Here is a 19,956-nt window from a genome sequence, read left to right on the forward strand (position 1 = left end):
TTTCCTTTCTTTTATGGCAACAAGTACTTTTTTTTCCTTAATGAAGAAGAATCATGAAAAATTATTACTAAAGTAACAAAGCAAAGTTTGGAAAATTGGAAAGGGGAGGAAAGCACCCGGAATCCAAATATCCCACCACAGCTATCAAGGTTTTCCTAGACTTCTCTCCAGTTTTGCTTCATATGCATTTTCTAGATCACATAAGTCATTAAAAACTATAGACCCACCCAGCCAGTGTGGCTGAGTGGTTGAGCATTGACCTATGAACCAGGAGGTCACATTTTGATTCCCATCAGGGCACATGACTGAGTTGAGGGCGCAATCCCCAGTAGGGGGCATGCAGGAGGCAACCAATCAGTGATTCTATCTCATCATTGATGTTTCTATCTCTGTCTTCCTCTCCCTTCCTCTCTCTGAAATCAATGAAAACAGGGTGTGGTTTTTTTTTAAAGAAAATAGCCCTGGCTGGTTTGGCTCAGTGGATAGATCATCGCCTGTGGACCGGAAAGGTTCGATTCTTGTCAAGGGCACATGCCCGGGGTTTCGGGCTCGATCCCCAGTGGGGGGCGTGCGGAAGGCAGCCAATCAATGTTTCCCTCTCCTCATTGATGTTTCTATCTCTCTCTCTCTCTCCCTTCCTCTCTGAAATCAATAAAAATATATTTTAAAAAAAGAAGAAAAGAAAACTATAAATCCAAGGAGCCATTCTCAACAGAAAAGCAATGATGTGGTCCCAATCTAGACAGAGACAGGCCAAGTAAATCATGATAAATCAGATCAATACCACCGAGTATAATGCAGTTGTTCAAATGACTGAGACTACAAATATATGAAATATTGATGACATGAAACCATGTGATAAAAGACATTACGATTAAAACTCAGAGGATGTACATGGTGACGGAATAGGGTACTGCCAGCCCTTGACCTCACACAGGATTTGCTTTGTGCTGTCATTAAGCTGTATGTTCTTTTATGCACTTTCCTTTGGGCTGTATTTCACAATAAAAATGTATACAATTTAAAAATTTGATTTCAGGATGTGAGTGAGAAGAGATAATAAATCTGTGAGCAGAATGAACCCCTTCCACCTTTAAAATAATATATCCAAATTTTTGGCACTCTGTATGTTCAAGTGGACACTTGGTCTGCTGTGATATGTAAAAAGGGGAATGATCCTATTTTTAACCCATATGTATATCTTCACATCAAAGAAAAAACAATAACAACCAAAGGTAACCTTAGCGAAGCCTAAACTCTGATGACAGTTAAAATGATAGGAGGATGGGATTTTTCGTTTTCTCAAGTATGTGTCCTCAGAAAATAATTCGGGCCGAAACCGGTTTGGCTCAGTGGATAGAGTGTCGGTCTGCAGACTGGAGGGTCCCGGGTTCGATTCCGGTCAAGGGCATGTACATTGGTTGCGGGCACATCCCCGGTAGGGTGCGTGCAGGAGGCAGCTGGTCGATGTTTCTCTCATGGATGTTTCTAGCTCTCTATCCCTCTCCCTTCCTCTCTGTGAAAAACCAATAAAATATATTTTAAAAAAATAATAATAATTCGGCCTTTCTGTGCCTCGGTTTCCCCATCTGTAAAGAGTGGGGGGAGCCTGTTCACAAGTGATGGGGATTAAATGAACTTGTGTTAAGTTTTCGAACAGACCACATACAACATCATGCATTGTTTTTAAAAGGTGACTTTCGAAGGTCCAATTACATCTTATTGGTGATTACAACTCTATGGAAACTGACACAGAAAAAGGGAAATTCCTTCTGGATTCACAGTGACTCCACATCGCCAGCCTCGAAATAGCGGCCTGTGGGTTCAAGGAGCACTGACACAGGCCAGAGCCCTTACCTGCTCTGTCTCCGACACAGGAATTCTGTTCTCCGGTTGCACTGTCCACGTTGGCGAGAGGCTACTGTACTGGGCAGTACAGACACAGGAAGTCCTATTGGGTGGCAATGGACTCTAATCCCGGCCCGCCAAGGCCAACGCTATTGCCCCATTCGACAGGGGAGGTCACCACAGCGCAGGGAGGTGGCGTCCTTGGCCAAGGGTCACACAGCTCCACGCCCCCATCCAGGCCTGGAGCCCAGGATTCTTTCTGAACCAAAATAATACTGCAGCTGTGGCTTACTCCCCTCTCAAAAAAGAGACTAGCCCCAGCCGGTTTGGCTCAGTGGATAGAGCGTCGGCCTGCGGACTGAAGGGTCCCGGGTTCGATTCCGGTCAAGGGCATGTACCTTGTTTGCTAGGCACATCCTCAGTAGGGGGCATGCAGGAGGCAGCTGATGGATGTTTCTCATCAATATTTCTAACTCTCTATCCCTCTCCCTTCCTCTCTGTAAAAAATCAATAATATATATATATATATATATATATATATATATATATATATATATATTTTTTTTTTTTTTTTTTTTTAAAGAGAGACTAATTAAACAGGCAAGTGATTTGAAATCGTTTAACCAGTTAGAAGCACGGGGACGGGGCGCGGAGGGCGCCCTTACCGCAGTTCTCCTCGTCGGACTTGTCCTTGCAGTCAGGGCTGCGGTCGCAGCGCCAGCTCCGGTGGATGCACTCGCCGCTGCGGCAGAGGAACTCGCTGGCCAAGCAGGGGTTGTCCCCGTGCCTGGCTGACGTGTTGCGGCCCCCGCAGTTCTGCGGCCACTCGTCTGAGCCGTCGTCGCAGTCGGGGTCGCCGTCGCAGGCCCACAGCTCAGGGATGCAGGAGGAGCTGTTGCACTGGAAGCTGGCGGGGCCGCAGGTGGGCAGCGGGCAGGACTCCTCGTCGGAGCCGTCCAGGCAGTCTCGGTCCAAGTCGCAGATGAACTCTGAGGCGATGCACTTGCCGTCCCGGCAGCGGAACTCGTCTGGGGAACAGGTCTTGGGGGCTGTGGGGACGGATAGGAGATGAAGACCTGGTCACTGGGAGCCCCTGCCTCCCAACACAAGCCCATTCCACAGATGGAGACGCTGAGGGAAGGGAGGCCAGACCCGTTACGTGGTCCCTGGAGAGGCGGGAGATAGCAGTCAGGGGTCCTGGGCTGGGAACCTCGGGCTCTCCAGGTGGCAACTGCTGCTCCAAAGGTTTCCTTAAACCAGCGGTCGCCAACCTTTCAGACCTCACGGACCACCAGTGGTCCCGGTGCCCCCCCCCCCCCCATTCTGGGCCCCTCCTGCCTCAGGGATTTATTATCAGGACTAGTAAGTACAGCTCTCAGGTTGGGCTGGCTCGCAGGAAGTACTGATTAAGGGTTTGCTATTATTATTAAAAGAGACAACCCCCCTCCCCCCCCCCAAAAAAAAGCGGTAATTATGTGAGTTAATAGATGATAGATCCTCCCTTCCCCCAACTGATGGACGGAGTATGACGTAAACTCCACCTGCAGTCCGAACATTCCTGAACACCTAACCAGGCACCTTATAAGGACTGTACATTGAACCACCAATCAGCACCTGCCAAATACCCTAAGCCCCTCCCCCCATTCCTAAGTCCCTAATTATGTGCCTTATATGAAACCACCAATCAGCATGTGCTGAGTACCCTAAGCCCCGTCCCTTCCCTTCCCTTCCCTCCCCTCAAAAGGCGCCTTCACCCCTGCACATGTGCTTTCTCCTCTGGAAGGCAGCCCGGCAGGGGTCTTCTCCTCCAATAAAGCCTGTGTCCTGGTTCTCCGGCCCTCTGTCATCTTTCAATAGAAATGTTAAGTAACCCTACTGTGGTAATCATTTCACAATATAATCATCCCTCGGTATCCTAGAGGGATTGGTTCCAGAAATCCTACAGATAGCAAAATCCAAGAATGCTCAATCAAGTCCCTTATATATCTGTATTTGCATAAAACCTATATTTGCATATAAGCTGTATTTGTATATAGGCCACAGCAGGTTATGCCTACACATCACTTCATTTGCATAAATTTGGGATAGTTCTCAGCTTATGGCAAATTCAAGTTTTGCTTTTGGGAACATTCTGGAATTTCTCTCCTCCCCCTGCAATATTTTCAATCTGCAGTTGGTTGCGTCAATGGAGGTGAAACCTGTTAGTACAGAGGCCAGATATATATGTGTATCAAACCATCATGTCTCAAGTCATACTCTAAACTTTCATGGATATTTTTTGTTGTTTGTTTTCATTGGTGAATATTTTTTATTAAACTCTGAGAGCCCTGCCGGCATGGCTCAGTGGTTGAGTGCCGATTTATGAACCAGGAGGTCAAGGTTCGATTCCCGGGCAGGATACATGCTGGGGTTGCAGGCTCAATCCCTAGTAGGGGGGCATGCAGGAGGTAGCCAATCAATGATTCTCTCTCATCATTGATGTTTCTATCTCTCTCTCCCTTTCCCTTCCTCTCTGAAGTAAATTATATATATAATATATATATTTTAAAAAGCGAGAAGCCTGGGAAAGCTGTTTGTGGGCCCCATCTGGTGTTGCTGCACTGAGTGAGAGGGGCTGACCTGGCAGCTAAAGCTTCTCCAGCACAGACTCATGGAAGCACACAAGTTTTCAGTTCCCTTCTGCTCAAGACTGCCTCCTTGGCACCCCCCCCCCCCCCCCCCCCGCCCCGTTCCCAGTTCTTGGTCCAGAATGAGTTTGTTCCTGCCACCCTTTCAGATAGAAATCTGGGTCTCTGGGCCAATGCACTCCAAAATGTGGCACCTGAATGCCCTTGAGTCAAGTAATCCACCTTCACTGAGTCTGACAATCCATTTGCTGTGAAGTCACCTCAGCTTCAGCTCACATCCGGGTCTTTTCCTGCCACACTTTATTAGGAAGATGCTACAGAATCTGTGTACAAGTCACATTGGTGTCGGGGGGAGGGGCTCTCCAGGATGTCTCTAAGGAGGCCCGTGGCTGGGACAAGCTGTTCTCCTCCACTTGGTGCCCACAGAAGGTCCCAGTGCAGGGTAGGAACTGGCCAAGCAAGACCCCTTCCAGCCTACTATTCAGTTCCTTCTCTTTAAAATTTTTTCAGTTCCTTCTTGCTTGTCTTTGATGGGCACCTGGAATCACTCTTCCAGCAGAAAGAGCTTGCTGATGAGGCCTGGGATGGCACTGGCGAAGGCCTGCTGGGGCTGTAGTCTGGTGTGGTCTGCACACGGAAGATGATTTTGTGCTCCAAGGGGTAGGAGACTTTGTAGCCAGCAAAGAGCACCTGTGGGTCCTTCAACAGCTGTGATTTAATAATGTTTCCTAGTGTACGATCTTTGCTGATGGTGAAAAAACAGGCATTGAATACCTTGGTGTCCTTGTTGATGATGATCTTCCCGCTTTCGAACAGCAAGAATGCTTGACGGCTGGAGGGGCGTTCATCATCCTAGTGCCACGGCCACCTCCAAAGTCGCACCTGCGGCCACCACCACCTCCAGAGCTTACACTTATACAATGTTATATGTCAGTTATATCTCAATGAAACTGGAAGGAAAATTTAAAAAGAGTGTCTGGAAAAGAACACTTATCCATTTTATTTTAAAATGTTCCCCCAGAAGTCATTTCATTAGATGACTACTAATGAAGGTTATTTATTTGTATATATAGTTGTGTATTTCTAAGGTAAATGTAAGTAAACACATTTTTTAAAAATCTCTTAAGGCCCTGGCTGGTGTGGCTCAATTGGTTGGGCATCGTCCTGTGCATCAAAAGGTTGTAGGTTCGATTCCAGTCAGGGCACATGCCCGGGTTTCAGGCTCGATATCCGGTTGGGGAATGTGCAGGAGGCAGCCAAGCCATGCTTCTCTTTCACATTGATGTTTCTGTTCCTCTCTCTCTCTCTCTCTCTCTCTCTCTCTCTCTCTCTCTCAAAATCAATTTAAAAATCTTTTTAAAAATCTCTTAAGGACTTTTATATTTTGTGAATTGGAAGAGTTAATGTGATCTTAGTTATTTTTTCCGTTATTTTGGTTTTGAAAAAAAAAATCTACACAAGTGAAAAAACAATAACCATCCTATCTAATAAAAGGGTAATATGCAAATTAATTGTCACTCCGTCACAAAGATGGCAGCGCCCATAGCCACAAGATGGCGGCGCCCAGTCCTCTCAGCCCCACAGGAGTCCCCCATTCCCAGGGGGGCGGCCGCTGAGAGCAGGCAGTGTGAGTGGCCTGGCAGAATGCTTGCTTCGTCGCTGAGGCAACGAGGCAAGCGTTCCACCCTGGCCGCGGAGGGCCTCTGGGCAGCAGGCACAGAGCAGCCAGGCTCCGCAGAGAGCTACTGGCGCACGGATTCGTGCGCAGGGCTACTAGTAATACATAAAATCAAAGAGCCAAGGCAGACACCCAGCTCCAAAGGGAACTCCCCTCCAGGACTCTTGGCCTTGTTTCTTTGAAGAAGCCTGTTTCTTTGGTGAAGCTTTCCTCTTCTTAGTGGTTAGTTGGATGAGTGAGTCTTGGTAGGTGAATATCTACTGTGTGCTTAGCCTCCTGGGGTGGCTGACAGTGGTCATAGCGGCTCACTGACGGAAGCATATGCCATGTGGCAAGGACAACCTCACCGAGTGTGCAGATAACCCTAAGAGGGCGCCATCACTACTTGCTGCAATACCTTCTAGCCAAGATGGGCTTCAATGGGAGGGAGGGGGCTTGGCATGTGCTCCCAGGAGGTGGAGCTGAGTGAAGAGCAGCTGATCCACACCAGGCAGGGCTGCTTGGGGAACAAGCTCTGAGAGCAGCCAGAAGCCCATCGGGCTACATGGGCATTCTGGCATGTGGGCTGCCAGTGAAGGGCCACACTTACAGCAGTCTTGCTCGTCCGAGCCATTCTCGCAGTCTACCTGGCCGTCACATCTCCAGAATTCAGGAATACAACGGTTGATACGACCCCCACAGCTGAAGTCCTCCATCTTACAGGTGACAGACTCTGTGGGAGAAACAGGATTGAGTCTTAACTCGAAGGGAAGGCCAGTCTACTTCCCCAGTCCTAGCCATGCAAGGAAGAACCCAGTTTTTGTGTGTATTTTTTTAAATTAAATCTTTATTGTTGAAAATATCACATATGTCCCCATTTCCCCCCATTGACTCCTTCTAGCCTGCTCCCACCCCACCCCACTCCAGGCCTTCACCACCCTATTGTCTGTGTCCATGGGTTATGCATATATGCATACAAGTTCTTTGGTTGATCTTTTCCCACTCACCCACTCTCCCCCACCTTCCCGCTGAGATTCTGTACTCTGTTCCATGCTTCTATGTCTCTGGATCTATTTTAGAATCCAGAGCCTTCCCTCAGATGCTATAGTCTGTTCCATTATTCTGTGTCTCTGGATCTATTTTAGAACCCAGAGTTTTCAGAAAAAAGGTACCAATCCCACCTTCCTGGGTAAAAATTTAATGGAGCTTGTTAAAAATCAGACGCTAGGTTTTGAAATGAGATGGAGGTGGTGGTTGCACAACATTGCAAATGCATTAATGCTAGTGAACTGGTCACTTTAAAATGGTTAATTTTGTTTGTGTGAATTTCCCCTCAAAATAATTTTTTTAAAAGAGTTGTTCAAGGGATGTTCTAGTAATATCTTTGCTCCCCACCTCCCAATTCATGGTTGAACATATCAATCTAATGGCCAAATCCACCTCATCTGTCCCCTGCTATCATCAAAAAGGGTTGGGGCCCCTGCTGGTGTGGCTCAGTGGTTGAGTGTTGACCTATGAACCAGGAGGTCATGATTCAATTCCCAGTCAGGGTATATGCCTGGGTTGTAGGCTCAATCCCCAGGGTGGGGCATGCATTCTCTCTCATCATTGATGTTTCTATCTCTCTCTCCCTCTTCCTTCCTCTCTGAAATCAATATACACTGAGTGGCCAGATTATTATATATATATATATATTGGAGGCAGGGTGCATGAATTCGTGCATGGGTGGGGTCCGGCCAGCCTGCCTGCTGGTGGAGGGGACAATTTGCATATTAGCCTTTTATTATATAGGATATACACTGAGTGGCCAGATTATTATGCATTCAGAGATCATAATAATCTGGCCACTCAGTGTATAGAGGCCCGGTACATGAAATTCATGAAGGGGGGGGGCGGTCCCTCAGCCTGACTTGCACCCTCACCAATCTGGGACCACTGGCTCCTAACCGCTCACCTGCCTGCCTGCCTGATCGCCCCTAACTGCTCCCAAGCCAGCCTGATCGCCCCCAACCGCCTCTGCCTCAGCCCCTGCACCCGGGATCCAGGCTTCCCTCCCTCTGGCCTGGGACCGGGGGTGGCTTCGCCTGGGCCGGCCACAGCCACAGGTGCCTGGGACCATGGGCGGCTTCGCCTGGGCCAGCTTTGTGAGGAAGGATGTCCAGAAAGAAGTCATCCAGAAGAAGTCTGGTCTAATTAGCATATTATCTTTGTGTGTGTGTGTGTGTGTGTGTGTGTATTTTTAAGTGTTGGGATGGGTGTAACACCCAAAGGGGACTCACTACATGTCTCCTGGGATTCATCAGACTGGTCCTGGCACTCGGCACTCCCGTCACAAACCCACTTGTAGGCGATGCATTTCCCATCTTGGCACTGGAACTCGTTTCTCTCACAATTGCCTTCCACTAAGAGAGAAAAGGGGAAGAAATATTCAGTGCCAGGATCAGAAACTGACCACACTACCTATGTCTGTTTCCTGCCAATTAAAGAACAAACCAGAAATATAACCCTATCATAACAGTCTGGTTCCCAGGAAATAAAACATGTACAAATGAAACAAGTTAAATTTCATGAACCAAAAGTATAGCAGAGGATGCAAAAAGACACAACCAAACGTGAGACTCGTCAACAAAGTTTAAGACTTTGACATAATGGTTTGTTGAGTTCAAAGTACAAATTCATTGGGATCTGGGGACAAAATATTAGAACTTTCATGCACATTTATAAAGAAAATTACTTAGCATATTATAAGCCTGTATTGGAAACAATAATGACAAAAATTGACACTGAAAACTTATTAAAACTTGAGTTTTCTCCAGTAGGTAGAGTGGAAATGGAAAGAAAAATTATGATAAATTATTAATGTGGAAGCCAGAGAGCAGAAACTCAGCAACAAAGGTAATCAAATATCTCAACGTCAGATCAAAAGAAATGGAACAGAAACAGTAGCCTTAGGTGTAATAAGAGAAAATCTTCCTAGAAAAAGACTTGGGCCCTGGCCGGGTAGCTCAGTTGGTTCGAACAGTGTCCCGATATGCCAAGGTTGCAGGTCTGATCCCAGGTCAGGGCACATACAAGAAGTAACCAATGAATGCATAAATAAGTGGAATAGGGTGTCAGTCTCTCTCTCTCTCTCAGAATCAATTTTTTTAAAAAAGACTCGAATTTTTAGATAAAAATGAAGACAAAGTAAGTGTCTGGGAAATTTCCTAAAATAAGTGATTTTTGCACCTTGGAAAAGAGATAAAAATTATATTGATTGTGCCCTGGCTAGCATTGCTAAGTGGTTAGAGCATCGGCCTGCATCCCCAAGGATCTCAGGTTCAATTCCCTGTCAAAGGCACATACCTGGAATGCAAGTTTGATCCTGGCCCCTGTCAGGGTGCGTGTGGGAAGCAACCAATCAATGTTCCTCTCTCTCCCCTCCCTCCTCCTTCCTTTCCAAACTCTCTAAAAATCAATGGAAAAAATATCCTCGGGTGAGGATTAACACAAAAAAAAATTATATTGACTGTATTTCCTTTTGAATATTATACTTTAAATTAGAATGCAGTGCTAGGTATAAACTGGAATCAAAGCCAACTTTTTTTGGTTGTCTATTGCCTGATAATAATAATCTTTTAAGCTCAAAGTATAAACTTTGATTTCCTATGTAAACTAAAACAATGAGGCCAATACAAATTCTGACCTGGCTTATCTTAGCATACTTTATATTGAATAAATAAGGAAGTAAGAGAAAAACAATAAGAACGGCTAGGATTTTCCTCAGGAGTCAGATGTTCTGTAGGCAAATAGAATATAAAATATGAGTTTTGATGGATGGCTATGTTACTTATATGTTTTATTATCCTTGTAAGAAGTCTTTTCCTTTTATCGATTGATTTTGAGCATTAGCTATAACCAAAAAAATCGTTTAATGGTTTGTGCAAAATGTAGTCATTAGCTCATTTTGCACAAAGGTAATTTATACTGGTACATGCATCAAACTTGAAGCAGACTTCACATCTACAGAAAGTTATTCCATTCTTGGGAGAAACCTCAGACAAAAAGAAATGGAGAGAGTAAATACTTGAATGATTCAGCCTGCCCCTGAGAGCAGCCTTTCCTTCTTCATTCTGGGCATTGAAGAGGAAGGATCAAGATCTTGGCCCTGGCCAGGTAGCTCAGTTGCTTAGGCAACATCCCATGTCGCCAGCTGGATTCCCAGTCAGGGCACATGCCCAGTAGGGGGCGTGCAGAAGGCAGACTATGATGTTTCTCTCTCCCTCTCCCTACTTCTCTTTCTAAAAAATCAATAAACGCCCTCCTCCCCCCCCCCCGCCCTTTTTAAGGGACAAATAGTTGATAAACATATCGAAACACATGACTTACTGAACATTACTTGTGTCTGACTTATTTTGTTCAAGGGTATGTACTCTGCATTTATGTGAAGTTCTAGTTCAGGCAAAACTAATCTAAATTAGAATTCAAATTAGCCGTTGCCTCTGGTGTGTGGGGGCAGTAATTAAATTACAGAAAGGGGCAGAAGAAAACTATTTGAAGGGCTAGAAATAATCTATATGCAAATGGGAGGTGATTACATAGAAACAGATGTTTATAAAAACTCACTGGCCCAGCCGGCATGGCTCAGTAGTTGAGCATCGACCTATGATACAGGGAGGTCGAAGTTCGTTCGATTCCCAGTTAGGGGCATATACCCGCTTGCTGGCTCAAGCCCCAGTAGGGGGTGTGCAAGAGGCAGCTGATCAATGAATGATTCTCTCTCATCTTTGATGTTTTTATCTCTCTCTCCCTCTCCCTTCCTCTCTGAAATTAATACACACACACTTGGTCCTGGCCAGTGTGGCTCAACTGGTTGAGTGTCCTCCCATGCACTGAAAGATCGTGTGCGAGAGGCAATTGACCAATGTTTCTCTCTCACATCGATGTTTCTCTCTCTCCCTCTCCCTTCCTCTCTCTCTAAAAATTTAATTAGCCCGGCTGGTTTGGCTCCGTGATTGAGCATGGCCTCAGGAACCAAGAGGTCTCCGGATTGATTCCCAGTCAGGGTTGCAGGCTTGATCTTCCAGTAGGGGCATGCAGGAGGCAGCCAATCAACGTTTCCATTTCTCTTACCCTCTCCCTTCTTCTATCTCTAAGGTCGATAAAAGTATATATTTTTTTAAAAAGATAAAAATTCAATTAAAAAAAACCTCACTGAACTTTTGCTCACTTCATATCTATCCATTTTATAGTATGTCTATTATATCTAAATTTAAAAAAAAAAAAAAAACCACTCTGGGTCTTCACAGTTCAATCCCAATGCTCCTGCCAAAGATTAGGAAACCAGTCAGATGAGATTAGGAGAGATATGAGGGAGCCTCAGAGGAAGACAGGGGTGATAAAGAGAGAGAAAAACAAGGACTATTTCCAAGAATCAACAGAACTTGGAAAGTGTTCATTCCAAGGCCCAGGTGACCAAGACAAGAGCAGGAGAGAGGGGGTGAAGAGGGGAATGAGTTGAGCTTTGGAATCTGCCCTCAGTACTGAGAGTGGTGTTGCCCAACCACTGATCAGAACAGGATGTCTCCTTTGGAGGTGCCTCTACAATACACCCAATGACAAACAGCTGAATCATAATCGTAATCGTGCCGAAGGCAGGAAATGACACTTCTGGCTGCTGTGGCACACACGGTGGGCAAAAAAGCAATCGGAATTTGAGGAATCTTTGAAAAAAAGGAAATAGGAAGTTCAGGCTAGGGGCACTGGTGATGAGGATCTTGGAGGAGGAGCTTCTGTCATCATCCCCTTCCTCCCATTGCCAGCCAAGCTTTGGTTACCCTGTAGACATAAGAACATCCAAACCTGTAGAGAATCTTTTATTTTTTTAATCCTCACCGGAGGACATGTTGCTGTTTTTTAATTGATTTTAGAGTGAGAGGGAGGTGGGAGTGTTGCGGGGGGGTGGGGGGTGGGGGAAGAGAGGTGAGAGAGAAGCATCAGTGGGTTGCCTCTCATACGCGCCCTGACTGGGAATTGAACCCGAAACCTTTTTGGTGCACAGGACTATGCTCCAACCACTGAGCCACCAGCCAGGGAAGCAAGATCTCAGATGCTGGGCAGCACTGACAGTGTTGCCGTTTCTTTTATGTATTTGAGAGTGAAGCCCAAACGTCAGTAAAATTACAGGAAAGTGGGAGAAAGCAAGGGGAGGACTGGATTGCAGGACAGTTAACAAGATTATGTGCTCTCTTGAGGGTGCTTATGCTTTTTTCAAAGGTGTCTTAATCTAGATGCACAGAAACAACTGACAGGGCTTGCTTAAGGCAAATACAAGCCTTTTGCGAAGTTACATGCCTGAGGTGTGACTTCCCACCGTGACCTGACAAGTTAGGAGTTTATGATCAGAACGTCCTGTGAGGTTACTTTCTGTAGAACCATTTTTTTTCGTCCACACCACCAATGCTCTCACCACCCGACCTTTGCACAAGGACCTAGCTTACAAATAAAAGGAGCCACTGGAAATAATAGTAATATCTTAAGGCCCTTTAAAGAGGGATAAAGATAAAAAACAATACATTCTGCCCCACCTGCGTGGCTCGGTGGTTGAGCATTGACCTATGAACCAGGAGGTCACAGTTCAATTCCCTATCAGGGTATATACCGGTTGTGGGCTCAAGCCCCAGTAGGGGGCGTGCAGGAGGTAGCCGATCAACGATTCTCTCTCATCGTTGATGTTTCTATCTCTCTCTCCCTCTCCCTTCCTCTCTGAAATCAATAAAAATATATTTAAAAACAACAACAACAACATTAAACTCCTTTCCTGGACATCAAGCCTTCACCTGGTAATAGTTCTCTAACTATCTGCTGGCCACAGGTGGCTGAAGACCCCACCAACAGCAGGACCCCACCACTACCTATTTCTATCAGACCAGGTCATCCAACGGCTGGCCATCAGTTCCAGACAATGTCTGAAAAGTGGATGGATTTTATTGTTATAGGTACAGTCAGACAGCGGTTGGCTGAGAAATAAGTCCCAGCATATTGCTGGTGGGAACGGCAACCAGAAACCGGGAGCACTGCCGTGGCCTGAAAACTCAGTTGGTTACAACATTGTCCAGATAATCCAAGGTTGTGAGTTCGATCCCCGGTCAGGGTACATACAAGCATCAACCAATGAATGCATAAATAAGTGGAACAACAAAATCAGTTTCTCTCTCTCTAAAAAATAAAAATAAATCAATGTTTAAAAAAAATGTTTAAAACCACAACACAGGCAGCAGCAGATACAACACATCAGACGGGTGACCCGGGGTAGACAGGACTAGTTCTGTTCGGATCACTACCGCCCAAAGGAGCCGCACACCTTGTTTCCTCCCAATTGCAGAGGCAAGGTTTGGATTTCCCATGTCAGTTTCATTTAAATTTCAGCAACAGCAAAAGGGAGCACACACTTTTAGATCTCCTGCTGGGGATGCCTAAAATTACTGAAGCACTGCACCCAACCCAACCCCCCCCAAATCTCTAAATTCTAGCCCTTAAATTGCTCCGGTTATGAGTGACAAATCAGAAACAAAGTTGTCGAAACAGAAAAGGAGAAGACACATTTCTGCTTTTTCTCCCACACACAAATGAGGTAGTAAATGCTTTCGATGTTTGCTGTCCCGTGCTGCTTGTGGACGAAGGAGCCACAGACTAAACGTGACTAAATTAAAGCTTGGGAGGCCCGCGTGGCAGGCCTTACAAACTCAGAGACTGAAAGTAACCACACACCACACAGGATGATCTGACATAAAAGAATTCCTAACTAAAAGCGAGTCAGGGCCTGTAGCTTCCTTGACAAAGATCATTATCTACCTTAATTGAGACTGTCTGCTGTCTTTTTGCATCTAAGATAACATATCTTTGAAAAGTCATAGTGTGCTCACTTTGGCAGCATAGATACTAAAATTGGACCAATACAGAGAAGATTAGCATGGCCCCTGCGCAAGGATGACACGTAAATTCGTTGTGTTCTTTTTTTTTTTTAAAGAAAAAAAAAAAAAGTAAGAGAAATCTTCTTTTCCGGACCTCTTAGGGCACAACCTCTGCACCAGGACAGGAGACCACAGAACCCCTCATCTTCATCTTGTTCTAGGAACACTATGTCTATGTTTTGTAAATGTTAATTGTTAACTATCCTGTATCCACCAATGTGAAAGAAGCACGTGTCTCTCCGGTTTTCCAGTCTTTACCCAGTCTCAGAGATTTCCCGCTTGGCTTTCTCCCACCCCCCTCCTACTTTGATTCTAATGTATCAAATAAACTACAAAACTGCCATTTTCCGGAGCATTTGCTCAGTCTGGTGAGGTTTTGCTTCCTGGCAACTGTCATCATTTTGGCCCAAATAAACTCATAAAAAATTCTTTGCAGGTTCTTACATCAACATACTGAAGGTGGCTGTGGTGAGGGAAATAAAACTATAGATAGAATCATTTCCTGGAAAGAAGAGATGCCTGGAGCTAACAGACTCAGCTGAATGAAGATGAATGAGAAATCAATTTACCAGTGCTCTCTTCCGAACTCGGGTGCCAAGGTAGTTTCCCCAGGAGTGATCTCAATGGTTGCCTTTGTTGCCAGCAACTTTGGGGAGCAGTAGCCTGTCCCTGTCAATGTTCACTGCGGTTACTCCCACAGTGTCACAGCAACAAACAGTCACTAGCTTGACAGCTGGGCAAAGTGTGGATGTTATTAACGTACTCAACATGGAATGCTAAGGGACTATCGAAGCACCCAGCAACAAAGGCATCTAGAATTGAATATTATCAGGGGAGGAACCCCACAGATAAGAGCAAGACTAGCCTGGAAAGACAGAATGAGGTACGTAATTCCCCTTAAAGGTTCCCAGCCTCAGAAAAGCTCTCCCTATCTTGTCCCATTATTGCCCTGGAAGAAGTTGCTAAGGCAGATACAACTCTTTACAGGATGCTCTATGTTCTCTGAGTTGGGGTGTGCCCTTGGCATATTTGATACTCTGCACACAACTATTACATAGATGTAGATGCGAACAAAAAACCATCTCCATCTTTGTGTCCTTTCATGTAATGACCTTTGCTTAAATTGATGTCCTTAGTAAGCACATCAAAACTTTCTGGTTAACCCCAGCTGGTTTGGCTCAATGGATAGAGTGTCGGTCTGCGGGCTGAAGGGTCCCGGGTTCGATTCTGGTCAAGGGCACATGTCCAGGTTGCGGACTCAATTCCAAGTAGGGGGCGTGCAGGAGGCAGCCGATCAATGATTCTCTTTCATCATTGATGTTTCTATCTCTCTCTCCCTGTCCCTTCCTCTCTGAAATCAATAAAAACATTTAAAACAAGACAAAAAAAAAAAAAAACCCTTCTAGTTAAAGAGTATCTGTGTTCCTTAAAATACTTATGTTAATAATGACCAGATGACAACAGAAATGAATACCAAACTAGTGATAATATGGACCACCAGGATATATGGCTCCTAGCATTACTGTACTCATTGTCCCTTGATCTTGTCAATCATTAATTAGTACCTACGTTATAATAATATTTAAAAATGTGCAGTAACAGGAGTCTTTAGCGGAGAACAATTTTAGTGGAAAACTGCTGGGTTGTCTCTTCCACTCTGACCCCATCTTCCCTCAAGGAAATAGATTCTGTGATATTCTATGGAATTGCCTGTTTCGTTTGTCGGTCTTAAGATACCTTCTCCTTACAGTAGCCATTACATCTTTGCTCCATCATCAGACAACTATTAAGGGACATTGATCTGGCTAAGTGAAAGCCTGCAGCTCAGATTCCAACTACTTTCATTTCCAAAGGAAACGAACAAGAGATCCCCCCCACCCCACCTGAGATGCTTTGAAGACAGCCAAGGAGCAACCCGGGCTGCTCCGGCATCCGGTTTGCACCAGAAGAGAGAAGTAGCTGCCAGGGTCTGTCTGGGGAGCGGATGAGGACTCAGAGCCTCCTTCAGAACAGGAGACCCATCCGCTCCCCAGCCACCAGTGGGAGAGAAAAAAAACTAAAACACATCCTGCCCCAGACTTCACTGCCATGACCCCCTCCCCACCACCCCACCCCCGGAAGGAGTGGATCAGCATGTGAACTACAGGATAGTCAAGTGTCTCTTGACCAAGCCCGGGTCCCTGCACTTCACAACTGCTGGCTGAATCATTACACTAGTCCTCGGCTATGAGGCTGCAACCTCCCTCCCTTGCCCCCCTCCCAGCACCATCCCATAGGTCAAGAGTTCAAAGCTCCCCAAAGCCAACCCCCTCCCCTATTAAAAAAAAAAAAAAAGCTTCCTGCAATCCTGTGAATCGGGAAACCCCAATCCTTTTATGGCTCTGGCAGCTCATTTAAAGCCACTCAGGACGGTGCACCAACTAGCCTCTTGCCCAAATCTAAATCTGAAACCCCCTAAAGTGAAAAATCGTCAGAGCGGCAAGTTCAACTGAACCCACTTTGGAGCCGCTGAACAAACAAGGCAATTCTGAGGGGTCCGTCGGTGTCGCGCCTTCCCAGTCCCTGCCCGGACCCGACCGGCCCCATTTCTGAGGCGAGGCTTCAGCCTCGGGAGGAGCCGAGGCCCTGCAGGCGGCCCGGAGACACTGCGACGGGCCCCGGGCGGGCGAGGCGAGGGCGGCCTCGAAGACACAGTGGGAATGGAGGCCTGGGCACGGATCGCGGAGGAAACCGCGGGGTTCGCCGAGGGGAACGCGGCGCTCAGCGGGCGCCTCGTGTTCGCGCGCGGAGGTGGCTGCAGGGCCCGGGCAGTGCCGTCTCCTTTGTGACGGGCGCCCCGGACCGACGCGAGGGATCGCATCTCCTGCGGCCGCCTCATGCAGCACAAGGCGCGGCGCGAACCCCGAGCCAGTCCCGCCCCGCGCCGCGCGCGCCTCCGCAGATGCCGCCTCCCATTGGCCAGGGGGAGAGACTCTAGGCTCGCCTGTTTGAATTGCGCCCAATGGGGGCTCGGGGGCGGGCCGGAGGCCGGGGGGCGGGGTGGGAGGCGTTGGCCTAGGGCAGAAGCGCGCGCGCCGCGGCCGGGTAGGATGCCCTCGGCTCGGCTCCCAGATGCGCGGAGCTCGCGGGCAGCACAAAGCCGACTTGGAGCCCCGGTTACTCCTGCCCGCGGTCGGGCGCGGGGAAGCCGAACTTCGGGTCACCCTTTGCCCCTACAGTAACTCTGGGACGGGGTCCCCCTCCCCAGTGCTGGAGACCGGGTTCCCGGTCTGAGGGAGACAAGGGGAATCCCCGTTCGAGCGGACTAGCGGGGAAAGCCGCATCCCGTTTCCTCTGACTCCCCAAACCCTCGCGCCCCTTAGCGTTCTCTCCAGCTGTTTGGGAGGACTTTGTGCCATTTTCCCACGTCTCCCAAGGATGCAGTGATTTTTCGCTGTTCCCCCCCCCCCAAAAAAAAAAATTACCAAAGGGGCTCCGGGAATTCGGGGGGCTCACCCACACCCGGTGCGGGCGCCTGGAGCCAGCCTCACCTGCAGGCATCTCCGCGGCGAGGAGCAGGACGGGGAGCCAGCACAGCCTCATGCTCTCAGCAGCGCCCTGGCCCCGGCGGCTGGCCCCTGTTCGCAGTGTCCGCGCTGCAACCTCGGGCTTCGCAGCCCGGCGGCGACTGCACGCGGGGCCCCAGTCATTTGCAGCATTTCAATGTGAGGTTTCTCCTAGGGGGAGGAGTTTGCAGTGGGGTGATTTTCAAATATCTTCACCTCGCGGCGAGAGGAGGAGTTTGAGCCGCTGATGTGACATAGCCCCTTAACCCCTTTAGCCCTGACTGGGATTCCAGCGTCGCTCCCGGCCGGACCCTGGCTTTGTGGGATTTAGGCAGCGCGTGAAGAGCGGGGCCTCCCCAAACTGGAAATGCGTCTCCTGAAAGATCTCCTTTAAATTTCCACCAACTTATTGCTACGTTTCTCTTTGGTGTGACCCAAGATTAATTGTCTGTCCTTCCAAAAAGGTCTCATTGGCTAGTGACAATCTCCCCCCTGCCTCAAACGGAAAAACTGGATGCTGGAAAATGTCCCCCCTCTTTTCTCTACTTACCCTTTCCTTTCTAGGAATTGTATGTAGGTTTTAGCCGAGTTTAGTGCTATATAGTTTTTAGATGGTTATTCCAAAATCGCAGTATAAACAGTAATCAATGAGGCCTTTAAATAAAATCCTTACAGAAGTACAACCAACAATGGATTGTTGTCTTGTGGGATTCAGCACTTGGATGAATTATGAGCAAAAACGTCTCGAAAGCAACTGACCCAAAACCTGGAGTCTGGACATAAATATTGATTTATCCTTTTAGGAGAAAGAGGTGAACCAACAGGCCACTTCCTCTCCCCAAAGAAAAATCAGAACAGAGTGGGGCTTTCAGAGCCGAACGTGACTGCCCAGCCACGGAGGGCTGATGGAGAGCAGCTTTCAGAATGAGAAGTCTCTTTGGGGATGTGTGCCGATGCCAGCGGCCCCTGGCCCAAAAGGCTCACAACTGCATCTGGCCGTCTCGGAGAGTTCCCCCAAGAATGAGTGGCGTTCTCCGGGGTTTACAAACTGAGCTTGTCAGGGCACACTAAGCTCTCAGCACGCTGATGGGAAGCCCATGAGAGAAAGAAGGCAGAAAAGAGCCAGCGCCCTGCCCTGGTTGGGTAGCTCAGTTGGGTAGAGCGTCGGCCCACTATGCCAAGGTTGCAGGTTTGATTGTGGTCAAGGCACAGGAGAGAATCAACCAACCATTGCATAAATAAGTGGAACAACAGATGGATGTCTCTCTCTCTCCCCCCTCTGTAATATCAATAAACAAAAATTAAAAAGAAAAGAGGCAGAAGGGGACAATCAAACCTTCAGAAAGAAAAACGGTGATTAAAACAGAGGAAGAGATTTATAAGCAGAATGATAGTTAAGAGCCCCAACTCTGGAATCAGTCAAACCTTGCTTGGGTGAGTGAATTAGCTTTCACAACCTGGAAAGGGGAGAAAACAATGCCCTCTTCCCTTACTTGGCCGGCTCAGTGTCAGGGTCAGATGAGTTAATTAGCAATCACCTGGGCAAATTTACAAGGATGGGCAAGTTCTGGGAGTTGTTGCAACATTTGTGAGTGTGCCACCATGAAATTCCACTCCTGGTACCATATGCTCCATTTCTTTTTTCAACCAATTAGGATCATAAGTTTGGTTCCCCTTCAGAAAAATGACAAGGCACAACATGCTGTGTTTCTGTGAGGAGCCCAGCTTTTCCTTAACCTTGTGATGGTAGGAGGCCCTTCTCAGCAGGCCTGGAAGAGTGACCAGGAAGTGGCTCTCTTCCGGAAAGGAACTTGGCTCTAGGTCTCCTTAGATGCGAGGGCAGGCCTGGAAAAGGACCACAAAAGCTCTGAAAAGAACATTCCTGGGGTGCAAGGTCTCCAGGACAGCTCGCCCCAAGTCTCCCTTTGACCTGCCTGCGGAAATCACCAGGCCCCTTCTGTTCCTAACACCACCCATGCCCTGAGGACAGGGTCATGCTGATTAATTTTTCTACTACTTCTTGGAGCCTCCATTGCACTTCTGCAACTAGCTCAGAGAGTTGTTGTATTTGGTAAATTCTATAGACTTGCCATCATAAACATTATAAATGGGCTTGCTTTTTTATTTTTTAGTTTTTGGCTGTCTCTGTGTGGCAACGGCATCTTTTTTTCTTCTCTTCAGGGAAGACTTTCCTTCTCCTAGGCACTTAAAAGTAATCTTTCTGGCCCTAGCTGGTTTGGCTCAGCGGATAGAGCATCAGCCTCTGGACTGGAGGGTCCCAGGTTCTATTCCGGTCAAGGGCACATGCCCAGGTTGTGCGCTGGATC

At 47.3% G+C, this 19,956-nt stretch overlaps 1 protein-coding gene and 1 pseudogene across 2 annotated transcripts in view; both read right to left on the minus strand.

Moving 5' to 3' along the window:
* Window positions 1–17,737, minus strand: part of LDLR (low density lipoprotein receptor) — a gene marked incomplete at its 3' end in the record, with an annotated part of 39,800 nt that extends 22,063 nt beyond the window's left edge. The window contains exons 1-4 of the mRNA XM_079773009.1: window positions 17,615–17,737; window positions 8,412–8,534; window positions 6,743–6,865; window positions 2,514–2,897 (exon numbers count right to left, since the gene is read on the minus strand). Of these exons, the coding sequence (XP_079629135.1) occupies window positions 2,514–2,897; window positions 6,743–6,865; window positions 8,412–8,534; window positions 17,615–17,666 (682 nt within the window). The 5' untranslated portion in view covers window positions 17,667–17,737. The remainder of the gene's footprint in view (window positions 1–2,513; window positions 2,898–6,742; window positions 6,866–8,411; window positions 8,535–17,614) is intronic.
* LOC307100249 (DNA-directed RNA polymerase II subunit RPB11-like) lies at window positions 4,957–5,323 on the minus strand (annotated as a pseudogene). Its single transcript has one exon. The product of its transcript is annotated as a DNA-directed RNA polymerase II subunit RPB11-like (transcript).
* Window positions 17,738–19,956: the final 2,219 nt, after the last annotated feature.

Source organism: Cnephaeus nilssonii (assembly GCF_951640355.1).
Source record: "Cnephaeus nilssonii genome assembly, chromosome: 5".
Lineage (NCBI taxonomy): Eukaryota > Metazoa > Chordata > Mammalia > Chiroptera > Vespertilionidae > Cnephaeus > Cnephaeus nilssonii.